This window comes from Episyrphus balteatus, chromosome 2 (assembly GCF_945859705.1).
Source record: "Episyrphus balteatus chromosome 2, idEpiBalt1.1, whole genome shotgun sequence".
Lineage (NCBI taxonomy): Eukaryota > Metazoa > Arthropoda > Insecta > Diptera > Syrphidae > Episyrphus > Episyrphus balteatus.
This window is the reverse complement of record NC_079135.1, coordinates 63,310,088-63,333,394: the sequence shown is the minus strand read 5'-3', so window position 1 is coordinate 63,333,394 and position 23,307 is coordinate 63,310,088. Positions and strand designations below refer to the sequence as shown.

The window sequence follows — 23,307 nt, the reverse complement described above, 5'->3', positions numbered from 1 at the left end:
CAAACGCATTTTTGTATGGTTTTTCGGGCTAGAAAATTAAAACAAATAATGCAGAAAGCTTATTTTTTCGTCCAAAAATCAATTTGTAAACTCCTTTTTGCAAAACAATTCCGCTAGCCAGAAAAAAAATATTTTCACTTTTGTACTTTTTCAAAAAGTGGTGTATGTAGTTAAGCCTTAACATTTATTTTTATAAACAAATGCACTTCACATTTCACATCGTCTGTTCTGTTTTGAAAAATCGGCTATAAGCACTGTACATAATATTATATTACCGAAGAAAATAAACAAAATTATTGATCAAAAGAATCTCTGGTTTTATTTTGCAGAAATTGTTTTGGTTTCAGCTTGACGTTCGTTTAAAAATTGTTGTCAAATGACACACATACAATCGAAAAAAGAATTCGGTCTGTTTTCATGTTCCTTTTTAACACCAAAAACTCGATTTTTTTGAGGCGATTCAAAAAATTGAAAGGAATTCGACATAAGAAATTGAGACTTTCTTACACTTTCATACTAAAATATTTAACTTTATATATATTTTAACCAAACGTCAGAATTTAATCGTGGTAGAGAATTTAACCAACATTTTAAAGCAATTCGCACATCCCTAAGCCTCTTGAGGCTTCGTGTAATAGCTGAAACATCCCTATTGTATTTTTTCAAGACATGTTCATGCTCAGTGGAGGCGGAGACAGTACGTGAACGCACCCATTCAAATCGATTTGACTTTTGCAGTCCATTTCTGAATTTTTGCGAATGATAAAAAAAAAATGTTATTTGTTTTGAATTCAGCGGAATTTGTTTTGCGGCTTTTTGTTCCATAAGATTTGCATAAGATAAGTAAAATCAAAATGATATCTTTCTTAAAAAGATCGAAAATTCTTCTGAATTCAACTGTAAGTTTATAATTTTCTTATAAGTATTACCGCTTTCAAAATTAAATATTATTTTAGAGCAAACTTTGTGTCATTCTCGGCAATGAAAGCTGTGATCTCGATTCAGTTGTATCTGCAATTGCACTAGCATTTTTCTACTCTAAAATATATCCCGACCAATCTGGATTCATACCTATTCTTAACATCCCACGTACAAGCTTTCCCATTAAAACTGAAGTTACATACTTTCTGGGAAAATACAACATAACAGATGAACTTCTTGTGTTCAAAGACGACACAAGTAATGAGTTTATCAAAAAAAGCTCGGTGATTCTAGTTGATCACCACGTCTCACCTTACAGGGACTCTGTTATAGAGGTATTCGATCACCGTCCGGTGGATAGTTCTGCTGAACTTCCCATAGCTTCCAAAAAAATTATCGAACAAGTTGGCTCGTGTGCCACTCTAATCGCCGATTTAATATTACGATCCAGGGGCTTAAACGACGAATTTAAACTAACACTGCAACTACTTTACGGCGCTATCGTTATGGACACGGTTAACTTTTCACCCGAAGCGTGTCGAAAAACAGAGCTGGACTCGGAAATTGCTGCTAAGATTGAAAATTTTGTGGGAATATCAGATCCCGGGCATCACCGTGAGAATGTATTTGCCGAGCTGGTTAAAGCACGAGAAGATATAAAATCATTAACACCCTATCAGTTGCTCCATAAAGACATGAAATTAATCTCTAACTCGGATGGGAGCATCAGAGTTGCGATTCCTGGATACCCTATTTTGGTGCAGGAATTTATTAAAAAACCTGATGCCAAGCATGCCATAGAGATGTTTGCCAAAGAATATAATTCTTCATCAATTGTCTTGATTGGTATGAAGATAACAAATGGCTCAGATGTGATAAGGGATATTGGGCTAATAAACATAAATAACGATGGACTATTTGAAGAAATTTTGGATAAAATTAAAATCCATGATAAGCCAAATCTACAACTTCAAGAAATAGAAAATACAAATTTTCTTTGTGGTCGTTTCTTTAAACAAGAAAACATCAGAGCTACTAGAAAACAGATCCTTCCAATTGTAAAAAAAATTTTGGACGAAAAATATTAACCATTGCTTTACAAAAACTATCTTTACATTTATGAATAATGAATTCACGTATTTGTTAAAAAAAAGCAACTTATTTTTCTTATTTTGAACATAAAAAACGTTGAGACAATATTTAATATTAATATTTCTTGATTGCATGATAGAAATAAAAGAAACAGATATAACATTATACCGTGATTCACCACGAAAATGGCAATGCAAAAAATATAAAATTAAATAAAGCCCAAAGAAAAAGCTATATAGTTTTAATAAAGAATTTTATTGTTTCTTAAAGAATATAAATATCAAATCCTTTTTGTCTTATGACTGCTGTTAGTCGGCCTGAAATGGATTCCACCAATTTTTTCGTGAAGTCAGAACTTATTTTATTCCATTCTAAGAGTAAAGCCAATTCTAAGCAATTTGGTTTGGAATACTCATGTTAATGCCACAAATTTTTAAACTTCTTTATCTGAATAAAAAATTCAGTATTCTATTCTGTAAATCCAAAATTCTGCAAATCCATTACTCTGCTTTTTGGAATTCTGTATATTTCAAACCTATAGGTACATTTTTATCTTGTATAATTAATAAATTAACGAAAAAGAGTTTATGTTCTACAAAAATATTTAAGTTCATTTCAGCAAATGGTCCTAAAAGACCTTACAAAAAAAAAAGACAAGAACAAATAAAACATAAAAAACAAAATCATGAAATATGTATAAATGAAGATTCTTGGGTAAATATTACTAGTATTTTCGAATTCAAAGTATATCATTCAAATTCAATCCAATATCTGTTAGCTATATGCAAATACCTAGGCTCCGCTATTAACACAGACAACAACATAAGCGCTGAAATCAAACGGAGATTTACTCTTGCCAACCGCTGCTACTTTGGTTTGAGAAGGCAACTGACCAGCAAAGCCCTCTCTCGAGCAACTAAGGTGTCCCTGTATAAGACCCTTATCAACCCAGTCCTGCTATATGGTGCAGAAGCATGAACTTTAACGAAGGCGGATAAAAACATCCTGGATTGTTTCGAGAGAAAAGTTCTTCGTGCGATTTTGGTCCCGTATGCATTAATGGTGATTGGAGAAGAAGATATAACAACGAACTTTACGGGTTGTACAAGGACACTAACCTAGCCAAGAGAGTTAAAGTGCAGCGCCTGAGATGGCTAGGTCACGTTGAGCGCATGGACAACAATGCTCCGGCCCAGAAAGTTTTCGACTCCAACCCAGAGGGTCACGGCGCAGTAAAGGAAGACCTCGTCTGAGGTGGCGCAACCAATTGGAAGCGGATCTCAACCAACTTGGCGTGCGAAACTGGAAGCAGCGAGCTAAAGATAGAGCTGGCTGGCGAAGCTTGTTGGCTGAGGCCCAAATCCACAGCGGATTGTAGCCACCTTACGGCGCTGGTCACCCTAAGTAAGTAAGTAACTTTACTTCAAAGTATTTTCTGCAAAGAAAATAACAAAATCTGTAGGTACTCTAAAACTCTGTAAATGATCAAAAAAAAATATTTTTGATTACGCACTTTTCATCATTATCAAAAACATTTTTCTTTTATCATTTACAGAATTTTAGAATACAGAATTTTTAATTTACAGAATTTTAAAATACAGAATTTTGAATTTACAAAATTTTAAAATACATAATTTTGGAATACAGAATATTAGAATCCGAATTTTGGAACATACAGAATTTTAACCCCAACCCAAATTTTCAATTATATATAAATCCAGGTATTTAGGAAGGGGTATTGTCACCCTTACACAATTACTTCCTAACCATTCCATGTATATTCTGGCTGAGTGCTAGGCAGGGCTGCCGAAATCGCTACTAAGGGAGTATTTGTACTCCCCAGGCATACACCGTACTCCCACTCTTCAATTTTACTCCCTTCAACAATATTTCAATAATGGATTAATATTATCTTAATTCTATATTTCCATTAGGTACCTACTATGTGGTCTAAATTATTCTGCACGTTTTCAAGAAAGAATATCATCATATATCGTTTTTTAAAAGAATATCATAACTTTTATCTTTTTTAAAGTATTTTGTTTTTCACATTAATGAATTTATTATTTTTATTTCAACTTTTGAATTATTTATATTTTGTAGTACCTATTGTTTTTTTTTTTTTATTTTTAACATATTCACCCTAATTCCGATTAACAACTATCAATTGATAGTTGATACAAATGGTTATTAATTAAAATGTTATTGAAAAATAATATTAAAAACATTTAAGTTTTCCCGTAAATGAAAATTATTCCTATTTCCGTGACCCACTTAGGGCCAGTTGTACAAACGTGGTTCAGCCTCGGATCAGGAATTTAACCCACCGATTTCGGCGGATTAGCTGCGGGTCAACTTCGGTACAAGCATGAATGTGGCTATTTTTACATATGTGAACCTTGCATCAGTGCTAAACTGGAACCTTACCACCGATTTCAAAAGATAAAAGTTGCTGAACCACGGATTAAATATTTGTACAACTGGGCCTTAAAGGTTCATAATGTTGAGTTTTTACTAATTTTTTAAAAATCATATATATTATTACGGTTGTCGAACACCCTTTTCCGGGACTTACACCGAACAGATTTTAATAAATTATATCTTAAAAAAAGGCGAATTTCTGCCGCCAGAATCTGGCAAAATATAAATATATAAATGTTTATAATTTTTAAGAAATCTTAATTTGTTTAAAAAATAATATTCCAGCCAAAATGAATTTTAAAATGACTTTTTACCACTTTCCAATGAATCTGGAAATGTTTGACATGGCGTGTTCCTGTTCACATTAGGGGTGTTCGTATATCATTAGTTCGTATCATCAGGGGCGTTCATTAGGCGAGTAAATTCTCCGATTTGCTTAAAAATTCTGATGGTTAACATTTTAAGCATTATTATGTACAAACAAATTGCAGATAAGTTTGGACAAAAATATGAAACCTGTCAAATTTTAGAAGTGGGGATGAAATCCTCTCAGAGAAAGAAAAAATTGTGCAAAAGTACGCAAACTCTTTTAGGACAAAATTATCATTTATTAAAAGAAAAAAAGAAGGCACTAGCTTTTGAAAGATTTCAGACTTTTGTCCGAAGAAATTTTTGGGCAGAAATTTGGAAGAAGAGGGGCTCTCTTTTTTGTAAAAAAAAACTACACAGTTTCAGTCTAATCAAACAGGAATTGGGTTAAAAAAGTTGAAAAAAGGAGAATTATTTCTGTTTTAGGCAGTACCTAAACAGCCCTGTTACATGTAACATTAGTTATACATTTTTATTTCATTTTTGGCACACAAATTGAAAATGCCAACTGTTGAGGTTCTGGGTAGTCAACCTCCGTAAAAAAAAGATCACTCAAAAGTTTTATTTTGTATTTAAGTGCCTTATATCATGTTTTCACTAAAATCCAAATTAGATATTTTCGTAAACTATTTAATTTTGAATGTCAAATGGTTAATGGTAAATTGCTAATCCTCATCGAGGTAAAATGGATCGAAAGATTAATTTGAAATTAAAGGCCCCAACCCATAGAATCCGTTCCACCCGTTGTGTCAATCAATCCGTTGAAATTGAAGGATGGGACAGAAAGGGGTGACCCAAAGAATACGTTGCATGACGGATTGCTTTTTGACAGCTCACTTTAAATTCCAAGGTGTGTTCGATATTTTCTCGATGAATGTGCACTAAGGAAGTTCTGATGCAAGAAATTGTTAACTATTATCGTTGTTTTTTTTTTTTTTAATAAAATAAAATACGCTACTAGACTTTATGTATGTACTTGCTCTTCAGTTAAAAACAAATTTTAATAACAGATTATCATTTGTAGATATGACTTTGGCATAGTAAAATTGAACTCTACAACAGAATTTTAGTATTTAATTGATATAATTTATTAGATATATCATTAAATGTTACTTTTATTACATTTTCTTCACAAATAAACAACTAAAGTTCACAATTCATAAAATCAGAAAAGAAAAGAACACAGTTCTTAGTTCTGAGATTCCCCGGTGTGCACTCCGAAACAGAAAATTTAACTGATCTATTGTTGACAACCAATGTCAAAGGATACGACAGATGAAAAAGTAGAAAGTTGGGCTATTTCTTCCGTCGAATTCGTCAAATACAAATAATTGATTTATTTTATTCATTTATCACATAATACGATATTTTCATAGGAATAATTATATTCCACATAGTGTAGTTCCGATAACCAATGAAAGATACAAAATATTTTGCTTATTTTTTACTTTGGTGTACTTAGCGTAGTTCCTTCAACATCAAGTGCGGTCCTACCTTTATTTTAATTATTCTTTCAGATCATTGAACACTTCTACATAAGATGTTTCCAAAATGATTGGAAAGTGGAAGTGTTCATCGCTTTTGACAGGATCTTTGGAATAAGTTCAGTGGGGAACTTCCAACGATTGTCAGTATAAGAAAACAGTCAAAAGAAAACAGAAAAAAAAAAATTTACAGCTATAGCTGGGATGGTGAAGACATAAACAAACAAAAGGAGGCGCGAATTGTGATAGAGTTTTGTGAATTTAGTTCGTGTTTTCCAAAATAAATATGTAAAATTAATTATTTTTTTTTAATTAATCGGAAATAAAAACTTTAAATTTGAAAACAATCGCGAAATATAAAAGTTTTTGTGGTTAAATGCATAAACAAAAAATATTTTTTGTTTATGGTTAAATGATTTCGAACATACAGTGTTTGTTGTAAGTGTGTGTGAAAATATGTTTTTTGTTTACATTTTCCCTGCCGAGATATGTCAAATTAGAAAAGGAAAAGACAAAGATAGTTTTTGGAATTTCCCTTTATGAAAAAAACACCGCCAGAAACAAAACAATAACAAACGTTTATTGGCGTTTTTAATTGGCAATCCGGAATTGTTCTTCGATTCAGATTTCAGAATCCCAATTGAACAGTTTTTTTGTATTCCGAAGAATCTGAAGTTTAAAATGTGCCACATATATGTGTAATCGCGCCAAACTTCATTTGTTTTTGTGCTGCAAACATTTTGTACTGCTAACATTTAAATCTATGAATGTGTGAGTGATTCTGCTTCTGATTCTGTTTTTAAAACCAGAAGAGAAATTCTGTTTTTTTTTTCAGAATCAGAACTGTCAGTTTTGATTTTTGGTTTTTTGTGAAATTTTTTGAATCCAAAATGGATGCCATGCTATGGTTTTTGTTTTTTTTTTTTTTGTGAAAAAATTTGTTTGCATCCATCATGGATGTAATGGCCTTCCACTGCGAAGTTAATATTAAAAAAACAAAAGCGACTTTTCTGACAGACAGCTGCCAAAGTTTATGTACAGTGGTGCCAAATATTTGCATGGATTTCAAAAATCAAAAAACAAAACAAAAACAAAAAAACACACCTATGGTTTTTTTTCAAGATTTTTTGTAAGTACATATATGTATGAACATATTCCGTAGGAACATTTCATCTTCCATTTGCCAGGAAAAGTCTGGGAAGTGTACCTATGTATGTACATATATAGTATATACATAATGTACATAAGAAAAAGGCCGGAATATTTGAAGGCTCCAGGGGGAAAACAGCACAAGTCCATTCCAACTCATTTCGAGAAAAATGCATTTTTAAATTTTGTTCTCCATACAACTTAGTACTTAAAGCAAGGCTTAAATTTGTTTTATAAAAGTAAGGATGCCATCAGATAGTGGTCAGTAAATACTACAAGACCTCATCATTCGTTTATTTTTGACAAAAAGTGGACATGTGCCGTTTTTCCCCTGGACCCTTCATTTGCTCTTTGCGTGCTATAGGGGCGTAAGTGTTGCACCCCTATTACGATTGCAACTATCAATTCTTTGCCCCTGGGTAAAAAGGACTTACATAAATGATAGTTTACCAGAAAATCCGATTGAAGTTGAAAATCGATGAATTTTTGAGTATTGATCCTCTTATTTTTATAAGAAAGAGTTACTCTAAATTTATGTTTTTGATACCAAATAAAAGAGCTTATTCTCTTTTCATCAAAACCCGAAAGTGCAATTTTGTGACTTAACCTCTTTGTAGCCGGAAGCAAAGAATTTATAGTTGTTAAAAAAAAATTCGATCTCTTATTTGCTTTGAAAAAAATTTGAAAACGAAATGTAACTGAAAAGATCCATTAAAAAAATGACCAGTTTTCCCCCATTTCGATTTTAAAACATCAAATTTCAGTATTTATCAACTATCAATTGATAGTTGACAATCGTAATAGGGGTGTTAGGTCCGTTTAGGTACTTCCTAAGCTAAAATATGATAAGTGGCTATTAAAAATGAAAAACTATGAAATCACGTAGGTAGATACGAATTTTAAAATTTCCACTTTTGAATAGCGATATAAAATTTAATGGAGTGTGAATTAAATGGGTCTTAGATAATTTTTGGAAAAGCCCAATACAACAGCAAAGAAAAATCGTTAAAGGAAAAATTGTCGGATGTAAGAATCAGACAGAAACCTTACGTTCAACAATTTTTTTATTGACGATTTAAGGTGGTGAATGCATGATTCAACATCGGTTCAAGTTCTTCAAATTGACCAAGTTTGAGATATTAGTTGCGGCAACCTGTTTGAAATAGAGTTAATTATAAAATGTATGCTAAATTTAATGTGCCATATTCATAGCTGTTTAACTTAAGCTGGGGCTAATCCAATGTATTTTAAATGGGATAAACAGGAGTTTTTTAGTAATTCTCGACTTTTTAAAAAACACACTCTGCATTTACATTTGTACCTTCCTACCTATACTTTCTTTTTATTTAAGCATGCGAGAAGTCTCGCACGGGTAAGCTAGTTAAATTAAATGTGTTTAAAGTTTTCAAAAATTATATATATATTAAATGGATTTCTACATGGTTTTTTTATAAGAAAACTTCCGTCTTCAAAAAATAGTGACGAATCTTCTGAATTTCTTGAAAGTATTAATTTAATATAATTCGTTTAGTTTAATAAGAAAATCATTTTATTTTTATACAGCAAAACAGGATACTTATGTAAATCGCATTAATTAGATGTGGGATTAGAGATTGCAATCCCGGGATGATTTTCCGATCCCGGGATTTCGGGATTATCCCGGGATTTGAAAAATATTTTCAGACTCAACTTGGAAGGCAAAAAAAACAAGTTTTATGCATTAATTTTTATTATTAACAACGGACAAAAAGCAAAAAAATTATATTCTTCATAAAAACAAACAAAACAAGTAAAACAAAATAGCTTTAAACAAAAACTAAAAAATATTGCTAACGGAAAACGGAATAAACTATATATTCTAAACATTAATTCATAATTAATTCAGTCTGTAGGTTTACTTAAAAAGTAATTAAACAATTAAATAAATATTAAATTAAATTAAATTGGAATTATTTTTATAGTAAAATCGAATAAAAAGCAAAGGAGCAAATGTTTTGGCTGCAAGTCTGCTTCTAAATTTGGTTCCAAAACTTGCAGCAGCAAAAAATTCACGTTCGGGTTCAATACTCGTTGGAGGGATGGACATTAAATATTTATGTGCCTGCTCTAAGTATTTTCCTCTTATCTTATCTTAAAAGCAGCATCACTATTTTGATAGCTTAATTAAAGTCGTTTCATCAGTCGCTTCTATATTTTGGTAGGGTTCTATGTTTTTGAGACTATTTTTAACTTCATTTTCTAATTCTTCGCAGCTTGAAGAAACAGGAACAGGTTTAGTTTCATGAATATAGTCATCGTTGACAGCACCCACACGTTTTAAAATTGATGTAATTTGCTTTATTAATGTTATTTTGTTGGGATTTGAAAATAAATTTCTTACTTTTGGGCTTGAGTTTTCGAAAATTACTTTTGAGTTCTGTAGGTGAACAAGAACACCAGATAATTCTGCTCGCCGCCGCAAGCTCAAGCGATTAATAAAAGCTGTCCAAAGTTTTTTTAAAGTTTTCGACTCTAACTGCTAAAAAAGAAATTTAAGAGCACCATCAGCTGTACTCAAGTTAGAATCAGAACGGCAAAGAGATTCAACTGTTAATTTATTGGAGCTAGTAGGTACTTCAATAATCTCATTTATCAAATCAAAATCTGTTTCTTCAAACCTTATAAGGTGATTGAGATCGATAAGCGATTTTTGAATGCTCTGTTTTAAAAGTCCAAAGCGTTCAATCATCGTGAGAACTGAGAAGTCTATTCCACAATCAACTAGTAAGGAAAGTTTTTTCTATTTTTTTTTTGCAGAATTGAGTCATTTTTTGTATGCGAATATTTTGCCACCAATCCCGAAAATCCCGGGATTGGAGGGCTATAATCCCGGGATTTTCGGGATGAAAAAATGGGCCGGGATCCCGAATCCGGGGATTGCAATCTCTATGTGGGATCCTCTAAAAAAATTTTATGAGAACATTTTGTTAACTTGTTTGTTTTGAGAAATTTATAAAAATGAGACTTACATAAGCACATCGACATAGAATGATTAAGAAATCTTTTTATGTTAATTCGAGTTTTTTAAGAATAAATCTTTTATTAAAATTAATTGTGAATTTAGCACAATTTGTAAATATTTTTACTTTGCATACTCTTCTTGAGCGTGAAATACTCCCCTCAAAACATTTAAAGTAGTCCTCAACGCAAATTCGAAACGGCAGCCCTGGTGCTAAGTATCGTTATCTTTTAAGAAATGTTTATTTTTTTTTTCAAGTTTTCGGACAATTTAAATTTGAAAATTCCAAGATATTGATATCTGTTCATGATTCCATCAATAAAGTCTAATTCTCATACCCAAGTCACGGGGCACGCACTCCAAACTATAACATGACCACTACCGCGTTTTTGCTCTTGTAGGTGGCAAATGCTTTGGATTCATCTCTTCAATTTAATGTTGTTGTTTATTCAATACGTTAAATACTAATGTTAAAAACATCATATATCGTTTTTTAAAAGAATATCATAACTTTTATCTTTTTTAAAGTATTTTGTTTTTCACATTAATGAATTTATTATTTTTATTTCAACTTTTGAATTATTTATATTTTGTAGTACCTATTGTTTTTTTTTTTTTATTTTTAACATATTCACCCTAATTCCGATTAACAACTATCAATTGATAGTTGATACAAATGGTTATTAATTAAAATGTTATTGAAAAATAATATTAAAAACATTTAAGTTTTCCCGTAAATGAAAATTATTCCTATTTCCGTGACCCACTTAGGGCCAGTTGTACAAACGTGGTTCAGCCTCGGATCAGGAATTTAACCCACCGATTTCGGCGGATTAGCTGCGGGTCAACTTCGGTACAAGCATGAATGTGGCTATTTTTACATATGTGAACCTTGCATCAGTGCTAAACTGGAACCTTACCACCGATTTCAAAAGATAAAAGTTGCTGAACCACGGATTAAATATTTGTACAACTGGGCCTTAAAGGTTCATAATGTTGAGTTTTTACTAATTTTTTAAAAATTAAATTAAATGTGTTTAAAGTTTTCAAAAATTATATATATATTAAATGGATTTCTACATGGTTTTTTTATAAGAAAACTTCCGTCTTCAAAAAATAGTGACGAATCTTCTGAATTTCTTGAAAGTATTAATTTAATATAATTCGTTTAGTTTAATAAGAAAATCATTTTATTTTTATACAGCAAAACAGGATACTTATGTAAATCGCATTAATTAGATGTGGGATTAGAGATTGCAATCCCGGGATGATTTTCCGATCCCGGGATTTCGGGATTATCCCGGGATTTGAAAAATATTTTCAGACTCAACTTGGAAGGCAAAAAAAACAAGTTTTATGCATTAATTTTTATTATTAACAACGGACAAAAAGCAAAAAAATTATATTCTTCATAAAAACAAACAAAACAAGTAAAACAAAATAGCTTTAAACAAAAACTAAAAAATATTGCTAACGGAAAACGGAATAAACTATATATTCTAAACATTAATTCATAATTAATTCAGTCTGTAGGTTTACTTAAAAAGTAATTAAACAATTAAATAAATATTAAATTAAATTAAATTGGAATTATTTTTATAGTAAAATCGAATAAAAAGCAAAGGAGCAAATGTTTTGGCTGCAAGTCTGCTTCTAAATTTGGTTCCAAAACTTGCAGCAGCAAAAAATTCACGTTCGGGTTCAATACTCGTTGGAGGGATGGACATTAAATATTTATGTGCCTGCTCTAAGTATTTTCCTCTTATCTTATCTTAAAAGCAGCATCACTATTTTGATAGCTTAATTAAAGTCGTTTCATCAGTCGCTTCTATATTTTGGTAGGGTTCTATGTTTTTGAGACTATTTTTAACTTCATTTTCTAATTCTTCGCAGCTTGAAGAAACAGGAACAGGTTTAGTTTCATGAATATAGTCATCGTTGACAGCACCCACACGTTTTAAAATTGATGTAATTTGCTTTATTAATGTTATTTTGTTGGGATTTGAAAATAAATTTCTTACTTTTGGGCTTGAGTTTTCGAAAATTACTTTTGAGTTCTGTAGGTGAGCAAGAACACCAGATAATTCTGCTCGCCGCCGCAAGCTCAAGCGATTAATAAAAGCTGTCCAAAGTTTTTTTAAAGTTTTCGACTCTAACTGCTAAAAAAGAAATTTAAGAGCACCATCAGCTGTACTCAAGTTAGAATCAGAACGGCAAAGAGATTCAACTGTTAATTTATTGGAGCTAGTAGGTACTTCAATAATCTCATTTATCAAATCAAAATCTGTTTCTTCAAACCTTATAAGGTGATTGAGATCGATAAGCGATTTTTGAATGCTCTGTTTTAAAAGTCCAAAGCGTTCAATCATCGTGAGAACTGAGAAGTCTATTCCACAATCAACTAGTAAGGAAAGTTTTTTCTATTTTTTTTTTGCAGAATTGAGTCATTTTTTGTATGCGAATATTTTGCCACCAATCCCGAAAATCCCGGGATTGGAGGGCTATAATCCCGGGATTTTCGGGATGAAAAAATGGGCCGGGATCCCGAATCCGGGGATTGCAATCTCTATGTGGGATCCTCTAAAAAAATTTTATGAGAACATTTTGTTAACTTGTTTGTTTTGAGAAATTTATAAAAATGAGACTTACATAAGCACATCGACATAGAATGATTAAGAAATCTTTTTATGTTAATTCGAGTTTTTTAAGAATAAATCTTTTATTAAAATTAATTGTGAATTTAGCACAATTTGTAAATATTTTTACTTTGCATACTCTTCTTGAGCGTGAAATACTCCCCTCAAAACATTTAAAGTAGTCCTCAACGCAAATTCGAAACGGCAGCCCTGGTGCTAAGTATCGTTATCTTTTAAGAAATGTTTATTTTTTTTTTCAAGTTTTCGGACAATTTAAATTTGAAAATTCCAAGATATTGATATCTGTTCATGATTCCATCAATAAAGTCTAATTCTCATACCCAAGTCACGGGGCACGCACTCCAAACTATAACATGACCACTACCGCGTTTTTGCTCTTGTAGGTGGCAAATGCTTTGGATTCATCTCTTCAATTTAATGTTGTTGTTTATTCAATACGTTAAATACTAATGTTAAAAACTAAAAAAAAAAATATTTATAACTATTCAGAGCAAAAAAGGTACATTTAAAGCTTACAGATTTAAAGTTATCACTTGTAGAACCAATGAGAATAAAGAATTTATTAAAATTTTTAATTACATACTTTGACTCTACCATTTGATCCAAAAATTGTAAATCTGTAAATATTTCACTGAACTACTTTTAAAATACTTTCAAAATACTTTCTTTATCGGAATCATTCGTTTATTTCAAAAACAATTGATTAATAGAGCGGGCGGCCACTGCAGAAACGCTCAACTCATCGAGCTAAAGAAAATTTCAAATGGGAAGTGAAAGAGGGCTATTAGTAGTTACGAAAACCACAGGTCTTCCCGTTCGCATCCTGGCACGATTGGCGTGGTAAAGTGCATCGTGCATCTCAAAGAGTTAAAAGACAATATTGGTGTCAAATTAAAGGTGCTATTCTCAGCTATCAAAATTCAGAGGTCTTCCGGGCGAAAGTCTGGCAGTTTTGTCATGCAGCCCGTTTTAAGGTTAGAAGCGATAAAAGTGAGTTTTTTCATAAAGTCTTGTTTTTTGGTATTTTGGTGGATGAGTTAAGGAGTTTTTTCACTATAAAATAAAAATAATAGTTATTAGCATTTAAATATAAAACGATGTTTTGGAAAAAGCTTGATAGTTTATTAACAATGACCCAAAGTATATGCAAAACTACGAATAATTCACGAAAAAGTCTCAAATAATACGCTGCGCCCCTTACAACTTACCGAATTAAAAGGCGACTTTAATTTCAAATTAAAGCTAATAATGTCTTTTTTTGAAAACCAGAGGTCTTCCAAGCCACATCTTGACATTTCACCCCCAGCCTGCTTGAACGTTTTAAGTTAAAAACGCTCCTAACCTTAAAACAAGCTGCGTGACCTAACTTCCAATATTTGGCTTGGAAGACCTCTGGTTTTCAAAAAAAGACATTATTAGCTTTAATTTGAAATTAAAGTCGCCTTTTAATTCGGTAAGTTGTAAGGGGCGCAGCGTATTATTTGAGAATTTTTCGTGAATTATTCGTAGTTTTGCATATACTTTGGGTCATTGTTAATAAACTATCAAGCTTTTTCCAAAACATCGTTTTATATTTAAATGCTAATAACTATTATTTTTATTTTATAGTGAAAAAACTCCTTAACTCATCCACCAAAATACCAAAAAACAAGACTTTATGAAAAAACTCACTTTTATCGCTTCTAACCTTAAAACGGGCTACATGACAAAACTGCCAGACTTTCGCCCGGAAGACCTCTGAATTTTGATAGCTGAGAATAGCACCTTTAATTTGACACCAATATTGTCTTTTAACTCTATGAGATGCACGATGCACTTTACCACGCCAATCGTGCCAGGATGCGAACGGGAAGACCTGTGGTTTTCGTAACTACTAATAGCCCTCTTTCACTTCCCATTTGAAATTTTCTTTAGCTCGATGAGTTGAGCGTTTCTGCAGTGGCCGCCCGGACTATAAAATAACTTCATTTTAAAATTAATATTTAGTTTATAATTGTAGCTTTTGAAAAAAGTAATAATCAAAACTGTAAGTGTTGCCGTTGTTTTTTTAATAATTTTGTTTTATTTTGAGTATTTTTTTAGGAAAATTGCCCCTCCCGCCAAAACGGGGTGACATTGACCCCCCTCCCGTAGTAAACAATGATTATATTTAACCCCTCTACAAAATCTCATTATCAGTTCTTGGTGCTTAAGTTAGCGTACTTTCCCCTCAAATGTTTCTGTTTTACTTGAGAAATACTAAAAATGCGAAAAAAAAGATAGATTAAAATGGCCATACTTCGGTTATTTTTCAATGAAAAAATTTATTGAGCACAGCATTTTGAAGGAAATTTAATCTTCTTGTTTTCTTTGGAGCTATGTTTATGTCTATCTCAACCCAAAAAAAAAATTAAAACTAAAAAAGCAAAAAAACTCAAAAAATCGATTTTTTTGATATTTTTTGTATGATTGTTTCGACTACTTCGGTGTGGAAATTTTTTTTTCAATTTTTAAAAAACATTATTCCAATAGGAAATTTAATTTTCTACAAAAAGTTTTATGTGCAATATATCAAAATTTTGCTTGGTTTACGAGGTATATTGAAAAAACCAAAAAGGGGACTTTTGCATCCCTATTTTCAGTTTCCACCCTCTCATTTAATAGCACTCCGCGGTTTTATCTTCTCTTATAACCCATTGAACGATTCCTGCAATAATAACCCGTGAACGTCTTATTTCCTTATTGCCATGTTTTTTCGACATAATCAATAGTCTAGAAAAAAAAACTTTCCTAAATTAGGGAAAATGTTCTTGCATAACTTTCCAGTCAGCTTTCCAATAAAATTACCTAAACTGGAAAGATTTTTTTTGACAGTTGACCAATCAGAGAACGAGAAATTACCTAAATATATTAAGTCCCTAACATTTCTGAACCTTCTCAATATTTTAAATCAAACGTCAAAAAATATTTCATTAAAAAATAGTTTTTCTGAAAATAGTGATGAGCAGAGCTCAAAAACTAGACATGATGGAATCAGCGTTACCGCTAAGCGACATTAGTCGCTATTAGCGACCTTTTTGAAGCCTAAGCGACCAGGCGACGACTTTTTATTCAAAGCGACCTTTTCACCAATTTCATAATAGCGACTTTTTTTTCTTAAAATTGTATTTCTTTTTTGCAAGTGAAATTGGAAAAAAAATTAAAAAAAAAATTTCATTGCAAGTGAAATTGAAAAAAATTTCAACAAATTAAATAATGACGCAAGACGGCAAGAGTGCAGTAGTCCGTCTAGTTTTTTATTTTAATAAGTTTTAAAATTTGTTTCTTGTTTTTGTAACAGAAAATTACAAGTAAATAGAAAAATGTTCAGGTGTGTTTTAAAAATTATTCTGAGCGCTCAGAACAAGCTTTGCTCAAATCAGATTCTATTCAGAGCGTGCTCGAAATGTTCTGGCTTTGTTCATAGCTTTTTTCTGAGTTAAAAAAAAGCCTATCCATTAACTCATCCATTTCCATACCCACAACTTCAATTCAAACTCAAAGTTCATTACATTGCATGTGTGTAGGTAGGTGTCTTAGAGGATATGGAGTGCTTGTGCTGTTAGTTCCGTGAGCTTTTATAGAGGGCTCTAGTTTCTTTAATGTCGTTTTCTTTCACTCTATTAAGGAGTACTCTAAATTTTTACTCCTTTTTCTGGAGTGAAAGAACATAATGAGAGTAATTTTTTTTAATGTAATTGTGTGTGTGACAAGGCAAAAATGGATAATTTCCTCGAAAAAAATAGTCATAACAGGCCTAGGGAAAACATTTTATGGATTGAAAAGAAAAATTAATATTAATAACATATGAAGCATAATACACGAAGACGGAAGACGCAGAAATCATCTTCCAATTCCCTTTTGATTTTCGTTTTCCCTTTTTTCGAACTTTATTTCTCCTTTGCTCTTATGTGCGTCCCGCGCTTTCCGTCTTCGTGTAGAAGTGGACTTAGTTTTACTTTTGGTATATTTTTCATTATGCTTCTGATCGGTTTTTTTCAGCCTAATTGATAATTTAATAATTGTAAAATAAAAATATCCCATCAACGCAGAAAAAAATGGGATTTTTTTGTTATTGGCACATAATTTTTTTTTAATGATGAAGAACACTGGCGGAAAATTTTTTTTATTCATGCCTATTACAGAAGACGCAGTGACTCAGTCCCCGGGAATCTACTCGATCCGCAACCGAATCAAATTTCAATCTGTGAACTCCCCGGGATGAACTGTATTATCGATCCACGAAAACACACTAAACTGCTTACCGACATATGTCATTGGTGACACTTACATAGCCAAATGTCATTCTATCACTTCCGCACCGGCGGCTTCAGTAATGAGAAATCTTGTGAAAGTGACTCTCACTCCCGCCGCAGTGCATCTGCGTCTTCGGTAATAGGCATGATTGAGTTTTCAATTTCATTTTGGAAAAAGTGAAGAATTAACGCAAAAATGGAAGAAATATATCTGGCGGAATATAACACAGTAGAAAATATATTCATAATGGTTGTTTTCTGTTAAGAACAAAAGAGTTTGAAAGAAAAACTTTTCGCATTTTTCAATTTTCAAACAAAATTTTAAAATGTCAAACTTCAAATTCATAAGTGTGTGTGCAAGTGCGTGTGCAAATCGGTGTAAATAAAAATGTGGAGTAAATCCGGGGTACTCCGTAGTACTAAAATTACTCCGGTGTATTTTTTTTTTTTTACACTTTTGTGTTGTCAAAGAACACAAAACCTTCAAAAGTGCAAAAATAAGTACTAAAAGGTGACTAGTGGTGACTTGAAGAACCAGAATTTGTATGAAAAAAAACTCACTGAGCGCCACCTCAACAAAGTGGCGACATGAACTATAATACTAAATTCGACTTCATGATAGTACTATAGAAATATATATACAATGATCAACAAGCGTGTTTATTTACAGCTGCGGAACCAGACTCGCACTGAAAAACGAAGGCAGCGACCCCTATTTATGCATATGGCGTTACAATGTATTAGGTATAGGAACAAGCACTCCATATATTATATCCTCTAAGGTAGGTGTGTTCTTTTGCACTGCTTCCAATGTATGTATGTACGAAAAAAGTACAACCCTTTATTCAGAACCTCTCTGCATTGTTTTGTTTGGGTATCTGACCAATTAGTCGAAGACTTCTTGACTCATCCATTGTCGCCGTTGGATCCAGCCGTCTTCTTCAGTTATTCCATGAGTTGCGCTTTAAGCCTAGTACGCAGATCGGGAAAAAAACAAATTTTAATCTCTACAAAACATTTTTTATTCCTGCGCAAAATTTTGAAGTTCGAAAAATTACCTAGGGTAAACTGCCCAATCATTGGCACCTTAAGCGAATGTTCGCAGTTTTTTCCGTATAGCATAAAACTATTATTAATCATGCCCAGTGGCGTATCCAGAAAAAAATTTGGAGGGGGCTAGAAAATTTTTCAAACATTTTTTAGAGGGGTACGAAAAATTTTTCTCTCTATTTTATTCACCTTTGATCGAGAGTGAAGCGCTGTGCTGCGATACTGAAAGTGGTATAGTAGCATTTAACTGCTCTCGACGTCGACAGCTTCGTACTGCTGTCTCCTGTTTTTAAAGTTCTTGTTCCGCAATTCGACCGAAAGTGAATTGAAATCACTTTTAGATTTCACGTGAAATAAAATATCATATTCTTCATTTGGATCAATTTCAAAAACTTCGAAATTGCTTCGAACTGTCATAGCTGAAGGATCATCCTTTTTAATTTTGTTTCTGAAGTTAAATTATTACTGCTGGATGCAATTTTATCGGCAATTTTAATGAAAAAAAAAGAAGAATTCAAGAGAAAAAATAAGGAGACACAAATAAGTTATGATAATATTTTGTCTAAAAATTATAGATTCATTAAAAAAGGCACCAAATTTACAAACAGAAATAATGTGAATTGAATTCGATCAGAAAATCTAAATGAGTGAAAAATGCAGAAAGTGAAAGCCTAGAAACTAATTTTCCATTAAATTATTTTAGATGTTTAATTCGAAATATATATTTTTTCGTAATATGTTGCTTTTATAATCCGAATTCGAAGTCCAAACTGGCATTTGCTGAAAGAAACCATTAGTTACATATGTTGACCACTAAGATTTTGAGATATCAAATATTTCTATTTCCAATAGCTTTGAGAAGTATATAATTTTTGAAAAAAGTGTTTATCGAGATTGCATAAGAACTTTTGCAAAATTACACGGTGATGATATTCGACGTACGTATTATATTAAAAAGTGATCTGAAGAATTTCGAATTGGACTTAAATCCGAAAAAAACCACCCAACCCCCAGCTACAGCTAAGGCTCTTACTCAAACAAACACAAATAGCCGTTTCAGAACTTGGAGGGGGCTCGAGCATGTGAGCTGCCTCTAAATCTATAAGATTTACGAACAAGTTTCAGTGAAGCATATACATTACAATGAAATTATGTAAAAAATAACATGATCTGGAAGGCTTGGGGGGGGCTTGAGCCCCCTGAGCCCCCCCCTCAATACGCCACTGATCATGCCTATTACCGAAGACGCAGATGCACTGCGGCGGGAGTGAGAGTCACTTTCACAAGATTTCTCATTACTGAAGCCGCCGGTGCGGAAGTGATAGAATGACATTTGGCTATGTAAGTGTCACCAATGACATATGTCGGTAAGCAGTTTAGTGTGTTTTCGTGGCTCGATAATACAGTTCATCCCGGGGAGTTCACAGATTGAAATTTGATTCGGTTGCGGATCGAGTAGATTCCCGGGGACTGAGTCACTGCGTCTTCTGTAATAGGCATGAATACCTTTTTTGTAATTATCAATTTCTCGTTTGCTAAGAATATGCCAACAAAGGCGGGAAGAGTGAATTTTTAAACAAAAAATGAAAATAGTAACTGTAAATGGTTTTTAAACTCAAGGTGCCAATCACATGGGGAGTGGCAACTATAGGGCAGTTCCTCTAAGTTTTTTCTTCTTTCAAATTAAATTAATTTTTTTTTTTTGATTTGATTCCGAGTTGTATTTGCTTCGTCTTCACTTTCCAAGTATTTTATTAAAGAGTGCACCTTAATTTTGTTGGAATTTTTTTTCAATTTTGTTTTATTTACAATTTTTGCCGGCAGAATAATGGTTCGAACATTATTTGTCCGCGCAAAATTAAGTGGGGGCTTTTTCTTTACTGCGGCTCCAAATATTTAAATTTTGCGCGTGAACTGCGTACAGCTTGGAAGAATATTCAAGACAAAATTTGTCCCGAGAAAAAATTTCTATGAGAAATAAAATTTTTCCCGATCTGCGTACTAGGCTTTAGCTCACAATATTTAAAAGCAAGGAGCATAATAAAATTATATTTCCATTTAAAAATAAATTATTTGTTGAGTTAAAAAAATCTTCTGTTTGTTTTAATTTTTTTTTATTAATTGGTTGTCAAATAATGTCTTTCAAGTCTAAACTCATTTCAGAATTGGCACTTGACAGTCGAAATGAGATATTTCTTAGTGAAAACACTTTTTTGTAATTTGCGAAATTGTCTCATTTAGGCTATAAAATGAAGACTGTTTTTTTTTTAGTTTCTAATTTTGTTATTTTTTTGTTGTTAATAAAAACTTTGTTTCAAGCAACTTGTGTTTATTTTTCTATATAAAAACATATGAAAACGGTTTAGCGACTTTTTTTCAAATTTAGCGACTTTGTCGACAAAAAAAAAGCGACTTTTTTAGCGACCTTTCAAAAATTTTCAACGGTGTGGAATAAATCTGTAAACAGTTTTGAATTCAGAACATTCAAGTTAATCAAAATCACTTTACAGAGTTCTTGCTCCCGACTTTTTTTTGTTTTTTGCCGACCAGTGCAATCAGACATGACATTAAGCATAGTACATACTTCTGGTGAAGTGAACGTGAACACACCGCAACATGTGAGCATTTGACATTCGTCGCTGGTGCACACTTCAAGTTTGATTATCTTATGAACACCCACACAATGAACAAAATACACACATTGGGCACGTTCAGGAAATATTAGGGACTAGATATTTAGGCTACGTCGTTTTCTGAACGAAAACTAAATCTAAATTGACTAAATTTGTTTGGATGTCAAATATCGAAACTTACCTAAGATTTTTACAGATCGCATGGGGCAGACACCAAATTTCACTATTCTTTAATAAATTAATAATATAAATTATAACCGATAAAGCACTTTTTACTCGTTTTTCAAACAAATAGATTTAATTTTGCTAACGTTGTTCATTAATTAAAAACAATCATCTGTCATGTTGAGAAAAAAATCTTTCCTAAATGTTTAGGTAAAATTTTCTTGCCTAACTTTCCAGTCAGCTTCCCAATAAAATTACCTAAATTGGAAGGATTTTTTTTGACAGTTGACCAATCAGAGACCGAGAAATTACCTAAATATTTAGGCCCTAACGTTTCTGAACCTGCCCATTCTGTTTTTTCTTCAATTTTCAAATTTATTTGTTCGAAAAATATAAAGGAGACATACAGCCCTATTCTGCTATTCATTTGAATATCAGATCACACCTTCGATCCACTTTGACTCTACCTTGTCATTCTGCTATCCATTGGGTGAACTCTTAGAGGATATGTAATATATGTAGTGCTTGTTAATATAACTAATACATTGTAACGCCATATGCATGGATAGGGGTCGCAGCCGACGCTGATTACACTGGTCAACAAAATTTAACTTTTTTTTTGCCACAAGAACCAAAATATACTTTTCTAGTAGTTTTTGGGGTGCTGAATCCGAATCCGAAGTCAGAAAAATTTGATTGGCCTTCGTTTTTGAAATATTACTGTTAGAAAATGTCAAAACACGTAATTTTGGCTGTTTTCGAGGTTCTGTTTTTATGTGGAGTAATTAATTGTGAATAAATTTGTAACGGTTATTATAAGAACAGATATTCTTCTTTTAAAAACTGTTTAAATTTTCCCGATATCTCTTTTATTGCTCGAGATAACTTAAGTTTCATTTAATAAGTCAAAGAGAAACTAAACTTAATCTAAAGTTTAAGTCACTGGTCACAGAATTTTTGCCACAAGAACCAAAATATACTTTTCGGAAGGTTTTTGATTTGCTGAACTCAAATCCACAATCGGAAAAATTCTATTAGCCTCCGTTATTGAAATATAACCGTTATAAAAAAAACCCTTTTTTGCATTTTATAACGGTAATATTTCAAGAACGAAGGCTAATAGAATTTTTCTGATTGTGGATTCGAGTTCAGCAACCCAAAAACCTTCAGAAAAGTATATTTTGATTCTTGTGGCAAAAAAAGTGTAATTTGGTTGGCCAGTGTTGTTTTTGATTCAAAGATCGCTACTTAAATTTTAAATATCTCGGGCAATAAAAGAGATATCGGAAAGATTTAAACATTTTTTGAAAGAATAAAACTAGCTCTTATAGGCACAGTTACAAATTTATTCACAATTAATTACTCCACATAAAAACATAACCTCGAAAACAGCCAAAATTACGTTTTTTGACATTTTCTAACGGTAATATTTCAAAAACGAATGCCAATCAAATTTTTCTGACTTCGGATTCGGATTCAGCACCCAAAAAACTACTAGAAAAGTATATTTTGGTTCTTGTGGCAAAAACCTTGTTGCCCAGTGTTATCTTTCATCAATGAGAAGTCCGGTTCCGCAGCTGTAAATAAACACGCTTGTTGATGACAGCCATCAAATGAATATAAAATGGAGGCATGCAATCATAGAAAAACTTAGAGAAACTAGAGCCCTCTATAAAAGCTTCACGGAACTAACAGCACAAGCACTCCATATATCATATCCTCTAAGGGTGAACTGCATTATCTTTCCTTTGTTTGACGTCCACGTGAACGTCAACTTAAAAAAAATATGGCGACGAAGTAAATTGAAAGAAAATTTTTTTTTTGTTTTTTTTTTTGCATAGAAAAAATAAAAATAACCCATTACATACTAACAAATACTTAAAAAGTTGTGAGAAGTGGCATTTTGTTTAATTTAAATGATGGTGAATTTATTTTTACAACCAAAAGTGACAGATCCGCAACATTTTTAATGCGGATTGAAAATGTATGGAGCAAATTCATTCACGTGAATAGTGGAATACCGAACAACACTACCGATATTACCGACGTGAGTTTCGATTCCCCCCCCATAAATTAGCAGAATGGCAATTGGCG

The 23,307-nt window shown here is 32.2% G+C and overlaps 2 protein-coding genes across 2 annotated transcripts in view; both read left to right on the top strand.

Moving 5' to 3' along the window:
• Positions 1 to 23,307, top strand: part of LOC129912522 (transcription initiation factor TFIID subunit 8) — a 488,289-nt gene that overhangs the window by 434,169 nt on the left and 30,813 nt on the right. The gene's annotated exons all lie outside the window — the stretch shown is intronic.
• On the top strand, positions 708 to 3,205 carry LOC129912521 (exopolyphosphatase PRUNE1). Its single transcript, XM_055990805.1, has 2 exons — positions 708 to 899; positions 957 to 3,205. The coding sequence occupies exons 1-2, from the start codon at positions 855 to 857 to the stop codon at positions 2,007 to 2,009; spliced, it is 1,098 nt and encodes a 365-aa protein (XP_055846780.1). The 5' UTR covers positions 708 to 854; the 3' UTR covers positions 2,010 to 3,205.